The sequence below is a fragment of the Dermacentor silvarum genome, chromosome 9 (genome assembly GCF_013339745.2).
Source record: "Dermacentor silvarum isolate Dsil-2018 chromosome 9, BIME_Dsil_1.4, whole genome shotgun sequence".
NCBI lineage: Eukaryota > Metazoa > Arthropoda > Arachnida > Ixodida > Ixodidae > Dermacentor > Dermacentor silvarum.
Genome location: NC_051162.1, coordinates 96,253,187 through 96,261,599, shown reverse-complemented (window position 1 = coordinate 96,261,599; position 8,413 = coordinate 96,253,187). Strand labels below are relative to the sequence as shown.

Below are 8,413 nucleotides of genomic sequence, written 5' to 3'. Positions count from 1 at the left end.
CAGGTGGTCACGTGAGCACGCCTCGCGCACAGACGCGCTCGTGCCACCGTTCACGCGTTCGTCGTCGTCTTCCACAGCTGGCTCCGATGCCGCTCATCATGGCAAAAAACGGCAAAGTTAATTAAGATAGAGTTAATTCGGGCACTCGAACCCTTGACCTTTGGTGGGAGTCGAACCCACGACCTTTGCTGTTAATTAGGGAGAAGTTAATTAAGGCACAGTTAATTAAGGTGGCGTCAATTAAGGCACTCTAAACCACGACCTTTGGTGGGAGAAATCGAGTAATAATAAGTAACAACGCATATATATATATATATATATATATATATATATATATAAACACAGATACGCACATACATGCTCTTCTAGGCTCCGCCATCCCCTCTTCCTCTACCACGTTATACCGGCATCTCCCACTTCACATGCACATACACATTTATTGCACTCTGATGCTCCTAATGTTAATGCATTACAAAATCACGACTATTACGATACTCCCTAATGCGAAATGTGAGCGCAGCTGTATACGTGTTTTCATTTCGCGAAACATTGAGGCATCGCACCAATCACCGCACCGACTGACAGAGGCACGACGCGCGACGCTATATACAGGGTGTCCCAACTATCATGCACCAAACTTTAAAGATATGCAAATGCCACGTAGCTGAACAGAACCAAGGTAATGTTGTTTGCCGTCGCTCGGAGATGCTGAGATTATTTCTTGCATTCCGCCTAACTACATAATTACTCTTACTTAGTTAATCGACTTCTTAAATATTATAGTTAGATGAAAACTGTCAATGAGAAAATTGTATAGCGACGTGAAGAACTCCCGATGCAGCTTTCTGTTCCTCGAAATTTAAAGCCCTTCCCCTGTCAGGAAAATAGGGGGTAAGCTTAGCTTGGAGCAAGACGACGCTGTCGCAGGCGTTCCGATTCGTTTGCCCTAAACTCAGGGTCGGTGGCTCTTCGCTGACGTTTTGCCTCGGCTTCGGAAGCCCTCACGCTATAAGCTTCGGTTACCCCCATTTTCTCGACTGGGTAAGGGCTAGTGATTTTGTCTCTTTGGGCCCCGCGTGTGACAAGGGTAGTTCAAGGGCGCGTTACAGGTCCCCGAGCCACAGGGCAGAACCATTGCCATTGAGCTTGCACCCTTTCTGCACTATCACCAGGATCGGCCCACTATTTAGCATGGCACCACCACCGCCGCCGACACTTGTGAGGCAATACAAGCTTCGCTTGAATATGTGCTACATAAAAATGTTTTACCGAGCGTGAAAGAAGCCCGCGATTACACGAAGAATTGCCGCGTGACTGGCCGCTAGTGGCATTTTCCGTGTGTTCGCGGGCTTCTTTCTCGCTCGGAAAAACACTTTCATGTAGCACGTATAAAGCGACAGAAAGCTACATCGGGAGTTTCTCAGGTGGCTGTACAATTTTCTCATTTACACTTTTCATCTAATTATAATATCGCAGAAGTTAAATAATAATTAAGACTAATTATATAATTAAGCGGAATGCAAAAAGAAAGCAATCCGAGTATCTCCAAGCGACGGCACACAACATTACCTTTGTTCTGTACAGCTACGTGGCATTTGCATACTTTTAAGGTTCGGTGCATGATAGTTGGGACACCCTGTATATATTGACACGTGTACTTGTTTATCTTTCACCGGTGACCGCTTTTCACCGGCTAACAAATGTTAAACGTTATTGCTCGGCGCAGGACGCACCTGCATGTATCGGAAGTTTCTCGAACGTTATCGATGCTTCTATCCGTTGTCTGTAATGTGATTGTATGAGCGACGCGAATTGTCTAGTACTTTCTGGAAGACACGCGGGCACCAGGGATTACTCGGAACCTTCGATGACTCGTGTTAAAAGCCGACGCGTTTCGCCGCTGATAAGATTTCGACGATCGCGACTGTGTTCGCCGCTATCGTTGTGCTTCGAGTGCAACTGGCTTTTGTGGGCACAGGTTCGCCCAATAAAAAGTCCGTTTCGTCATTCGCAGTTTCGCGACTGTTTTCTTCACCGTCACTACTACGTGACGGTGCTTTCCGGCAACTGGGGCTTACGCAACCGTGATCCTTACCGGGAAACGCTTGTGGATCCGGTTCCATCCGCGGTAGCGGCAGCAGGTGCCATGGTGATGATGATGATCATGATCATGATGGTTTAATGGCATCCCCTTTGAAACGGAGGGGTGACAAGTAGTCACCTAGCCTGCTTGATTAAATCAGGTATGCTATACATGCTTTACAGCGAAGCTGTTAAGGGCTCGCTCTTCAATGGTCGCGCCCGGATGCAGAAAAAAAAAAGTGGGAGGACGCTTAAGCTTCCCATTTAAGAGTGGAACGCGATAGCATTTAAATATCCCTGACTGCTACTCACGGTTCCCGACGACTGCAGCTTATGCAACCGTAATGGTTACTGGCAAACACTGGCGGCGAACGCTATGCACGTAGGCGAGCTTTCTGGTGGAAACGCGGCCTCCTGCGTGGGCCGATCCCGGAGATAGTGCACAACCGCGCCAAAGAAATTTTCAGGTTTCCGTATTTGTTTCACACTTTTAATATTTCAGTCTGAGAAGATTTAACGTTAAAGGCATGCGCTGTGGGTGTTTTGTTTCATGACTTTTGTTTGTGGATTGTCATTCTCAAAATTCCGAGGAATAGCTTTGCCAAGAATGCAAGACAAGGTATGAGCAACATTAATGATAGAATGGTGTGGCATACCTAAACGTGATTGGGGATGGCTTTCTCGGCCGCGGGTGCCAATTTCGACGCCAACGCCGGATTTTCTGTGACACGGGCAGGCCTCGGAAACTCCGCTGGTTTTTAGGAGCGAAGCTCATTTTAGCGGCACCCGTTCCGTCCCCGTCGTAGTAGTAGTAGTGTGTAACCAGTCTGAGAAAAATGAGAAAAAAAATTCCGAAGTTGAGTCCGTAGCGCGGAATCGAACCAGGGACCCCTCGCTTCCGAGCGCGCGGCGTTAGCCCACTACGCCACGAAGCGCACATAGACACACGCACCACGATGGCAATAAATACCCAACATTAACGAAAGGCCGCGTTTCTAGCGCGTTTCTAACGCGTTTGTGCTAGCGCGTTACGGCCCGTGTAAGAAGCTGGTGTAAGACGCTGTGGCCTCTCCGCCTTACCTTCAACGCGTTTCGAACGCGCTGCCCAAGGCGGTGGCAAGTCAAGTTCAAGTCGAGGAGCGTTTATGAATACGGGGGGTATACTCTCTCGGCAGTCATGTGATGGCGTCGGCAAACGCGGTGCACGTTCCGGCATGTGTAGCCACATGGCCACAGTGTAAGATGCTGATGTTCCGGCCACAGCGTAAGATGCTGTGGCCGCTCCCCCTTACTAGAGAGTACTGCACGTTTCTAACGCGTTTATGCTAGCGTCCCCTTAAGCGGGAGATCCGATGATTCCCTCCGGAGCTTCGCCCACTCATCATCATTCACCCCGTGGATATGCTGTGATTTTTTTTGTCCACGCGAATTGCAGCGCCATCCATGAGATGGATGCGAAACCAAAATCGCTATACCTTTTTTTATTGCGATAGCAATTATATGGACACTCAAAAGCAGATTTCTGCCGTCGCCGTCGCCGTCGCCGTGAGGTTCCGTATGACGTCAATGGAGATGAAATCGTCGCCGCGCACCGAACGCTGTATGTGCGAGTGAAAGGGCGCGAGGGGCGCGCGCTTTCACGGGGAGTGAACGCACGGCGGAGAACAAACGCGCGTTCTGCGGCGTGCTCGCTTAAGGGCTGCAGAAGTAGGCGTCTCTTTCCTCCTTTACAATCACCATATATGTAGAGCAAACGCGCCTTCTTCCGACGTGCGAGAGGCCGTGGGGGAGGGGGGGGGAGGGAAGGGAGGCGACGTTTATCTGCGGCACCAAGTGCCTATTTACATCAGAGGCTCCGGCAACAGTCACCAACGCCGCACGCATTTTGAGCGAACGCGGGCAAAACGCCGACGGCGTCGACAACAGTTCTGCGTGTTGCCGGTGCTGCTGCATGTCCAAGTTTATACAGCTGATAAAGCTAATATCATTACTCCGCATAGCTCTCTACAAATTTGCTATCGCAATTGATGCTTCGCCTTTCAGGTGAAACTGCGACAACTTTTTTTTTTCTTGTCAACCCTCTCTCAACTTTGTCGTTTCTCTCTCACCTTCAACTATCGGCGGCGCGGCTGGCGCGGCCCACGCTCGTCGTCGGCTGTGCTGATAACGGCCAAAAATGGCAGCAATTTTTTTTTCTGGCATTATGCGGTCCGTTTTGCGGTTTTCGCCTTCCGCGCTAGCAGTGTGGTCCGTGTGGTACCCTACCGTTGCACGTTTGTCGGCTTTTCCCCGCAATGTCTCGCAGTTGTCGCTGTTAGTGTGTGGTTCAGTGGTGTGCGAACACATCAAGACGAAGTGAGCCATGCGACGTGAAATTCTACCGCATCCCTAAAGACAAGTGAGCACTGTGCAGTTTACTTCCCAGTTTTTATCGGTGATAGTAAATGTGCGCAGTCGTACATGACTGTCCGGTGGTGAGGCAGCCACTAGCTGATTTGAAAAACCCACATCATCATCATCATCATCAGCCTATATTTTATGTCCACTGCAGGACGAAGGCCGCGCCTCTCCCTGCGATCTCCAATTACCCCTGTCTTGCGCTAGCGTATACCAACTTGCGCCTGCAAATTTCCTAACTTCATCATCCCATCTGGTTTTCTGCCGACCTCGACTGCGCTTTCCTTCTCTTGGTATCCATTCTGTAACTCTAATGGTCCACCGGTTGTCCATCCTAAGCATTACGTTGCTTGCCCAGCTCCATTTATTCCTCTTAATGTCAACTAGAATATCGGCTATCCCCGTTTGCTCTCTGATCCACACCGCTCTCTTCCTGTCTCTTAACGTTAGTCCTAAGATTTTTTCGACATCAATACCCAGCCACATATATTAGTTTAGCTAGAAACAGCGACCCTTATTTTCCAATTACCCTAGCGTTTACATTAGCAAAACAAAAGCGCATAAAGTGTGCGCGGACTGTATATGTATATAGCCTGCGCGGCTCTCAGAGGTGAAGTCGAGGCAAGCGCGGCCGCTTTGGTACACACATGCGCAGAGCATTGACATGTGGCTTCGACCAGCCCTTGCAGCTACCGCACCAACAAAGTAGCCGCGCTGTACACAGATTCTGTCATGCTACACAGTTCACGCAAGCAAGAGCGCGGGCGTCCTCGCCGCCGTGATTACGGTCACGATTTGAAACGAGCACAGCTTTATCACAGCAAAGCAGCTCGATCACAGCGCAATCAGATAGCGGCAGTTCATGCGCAGTGAGACACTCCCATGAAAATACTGAAAAAAAAAAGGAAGAAAAAAAATAACAGTGGCACTACCGTCCCAGCTCTATCTAGCCTTGGCTTTTTACACTCGTTCCGAGTTTACAGTGGTGACGGCACGGCTCGAGCCTGAATTCAAAGCGTGTATCGCCGCAGTAGCATACTGGTGGGTCGGTCAGGTATTTCGAAGAGGACGACGAAAAAGAACATTGGCGCGTCGTCAAGACGCGTTTAATGCGCGCGCTGCTGCCAGCTTTCAGCAGCAGTGGAACATTGCTCTTTGTTTCGCTGGCATCGGTGAGAAGAGGAGGCATATAATGCCACTTCGAGGCGGTTCCAGTCGAATCAAGCTCGGAAAGAAGACGACACTGGCCTAGTCGATTGGCGTCGCGCTGATCCAGTGGCTCGCACGGGCCCACGTTCTTTCCGGCGTCCCTCTTCTTTCCCGACGCAGTGGCCAGAACAGTGGAACCGGGACGCGCATCACTTCGTCGAACTTGGAACGGTTCTGGACTTACCTGATGACTGCGTCGCCCAGCGGCGCCTGATGACGGCTCGCGTCGGAGTTACCATGTCAGCGACCATGAAGCGGAAGCGGCCCCAGAAGCAGCCGCAAGACATGAAGAAACCTACTTACACCCGCGGCCTGAAGGCCTACTTCAGACGATACTCCCTGGACATGCGAGCACCTTGTACCGACGCCACTCCCGACGCGTGTTCGCCGATTGCCATGCGCAAGCTGTGCTGGCTGGTCAGGAACATCGGCGTCTGGAACAGCTTCCTCGAGAACATTGGCCTGGAGCTGCGCGAGAACCGCCCGGGACGCCTGTCACTTTACACCTTCGCTCGCTGTGACCCGAGCCTGAACGACTACGGCTCTGTATGCGTGACGTTGCTCGCCGAGCTGCTGGCCACGCACCGGTGCATCTACTTCGTGCACTTCGGCTACTCCGGTAGGCTGTTCGGAATGAAAACCAGCGTCATTCAGCACCTGTTGCCGAACTCGTCGATCGAGCAGTTCCACGTCGACGGCCAAACGATGGACCGCGACGAGGCGTTCACGTTCCTCAGGGCCGTGTGGCGCTCCAGGCCTCTCAGCGTGCAATTGTGCAACATACCGCTGCGCCGTTCGGACGTGCTCTCCATGTCCATCTATGTCGAGGCGACCTCTACACTCAAGGAGCTGGCGCTGGTCGAGACCGGCTTCAAGGTGGCCGACGCCATCGCGCTCTTCAAAGCCTTAGAGGTGAGCAAGACGGTCGAGTACGTCCGGCTCGAGACGAACACCGTCGGAATCCGAGGCGCCAAGCAGTTCGCGACGCTGCTGCGGCGAAACACGACCCTGCGGTCGGTCACGCTGCAGCGGGTCAAGTTGCAGGCCAAAGGCGCTGTTGCCATAGCGGCCGCGCTGGCCGACAACAACACGCTGGGCTGCCTGCGAATTGCGAGCAACTCCATCGGGGCCGTTGGGGCGCGAGCGCTGGCGGAAACGCTCCGGACGAACACGTCGCTCACGGTGCTCGACCTGCGGGACAACGCCATCGGCACCAGCGGTGCGATGGCCTTCGCGGCCATGCTGAAGGTGAACGCGAAGCTCGAAGAACTTCACGTGTGCGGGAACGTGATATCCGAGGACGGCATCGTGGCGATCGCCGAGGCCGTGGCACACAACACGTCGCTCAAGGTGCTCTCGCTCTTCGCCAATGGTTTCGGCGAGGAAGGCGTGGCCGCGCTGGGCAAGCTCGTGGCCAGCAACCGAACGCTCGTGAGGCTGAACGCCACCTTAGAGTCAACCTACGGGGCTCCGCGGAGACACCTTGACGCGTTCGCCGAAGCGCTCGCCGCCAACACTGTCATGCGAGGAGTCCAGCTGTTCGTGTGGGGCACGCCCGCCATGAAGCAGCTGTCTCACATGCTGCCGCTTACGCAGACGCTGCAATACCTCTGTGTTTGCACGTGCGGGCCCGAAATTGAGCAGCTGTGTGCCGCCTTGGCGCACAACCGGTCCATCCAGGAGGTCGAGATCAACTGTTTTCTCAACCTCGATGACGGATCGGCGCTGGGCCGCCTGTTCGAGACGACCACTACCATCCAGGCGGTGACTATCACCAAGAGGGTGAAGAACACCTGTCTCATCCGGCTCTTTCACGGTCTGGCCAAGAACAACAGCATCTGGTGGTTCAGTGTCCAAGGCGGCAGCCTCACTTCGACCGCGTGCTCGGCCATTGCTACCGCTTTAGAGAGTAACAGGACGCTCGCCTGCATGACACTGGGCCGGGCCACAGCGGAAGACTCCAACTTGAGGATAGTGAGCTCGGCACTGGAGCGCAACTGTACGCTCCAGATGATGTGCATGGGCTACACCACGACCAGCGCGCCCGCGTTGAAGATCAGGGAGCGACTAAGGCGCAACATGGGCATGATGATGCAGGCCATCGAATTCGCGCTCACCAAGAACGTCAGCAAGGCGCTGGCGGAGGCCTTCGAGCTGTACAAGGACAGCACGTTCTTCAACCAGGAGCTCGCCAAGGCCAACAGGAACCAGGGCCGACAAGCGGCGACGTTGCTCATAAAGGAAGCGGAGCGGTTCATCGAGGACAACTACTTTCAGATCACGGGAGTCGTGAAGGGACCACTCGTCTGTGTCAGGAGGACGAGGAGCAAGAAGCGGATGACGATGTTTGACTGCCTAAACAACTACTGCCTACGGGAATTGTTGTCCTACCTTCGTGTCTCCGATGTGAAGCGTTGATCTGGTGGCGCGTACTCTTGGGCGGACTTTTTTTTTTCTTGCAAGTGTGTGTTTGTGTTAAATTAAACTCTTTCTTGTTCTTTGTTTTTACAAATGGACGACTGTTTCATTCACTTCGGTGCACTAGTAGCTGTCAAAGAACAATAAAAGCAGTGACAAGAGTTCTTATCGTCCAGTTCTGGGAAACACAGCTATACACAGCATATAAAATTTCGCGTTACAATAACTGAACTTTGCAGCATTATAAAGCTTAGAATCTATTATGCTGTATGTATGAAACTTAACGAGCGTAACATTTTCTGACAGC

The 8,413-nt window shown here is 52.4% G+C and overlaps 1 protein-coding gene across 1 annotated transcript; it reads left to right on the top strand.

The window, feature by feature from the left end:
- The first annotated feature begins 5,417 nt into the window (after nucleotides 1-5,417).
- LOC119463408 (NLR family CARD domain-containing protein 3) lies at nucleotides 5,418-8,276 on the top strand. The gene has a single exon (XM_037724257.2). The coding sequence runs from the start codon at nucleotides 5,902-5,904 to the stop codon at nucleotides 8,104-8,106; it is 2,205 nt and encodes a 734-aa protein (XP_037580185.1). The 5' UTR covers nucleotides 5,418-5,901; the 3' UTR covers nucleotides 8,107-8,276.
- Nucleotides 8,277-8,413: the final 137 nt, after the last annotated feature.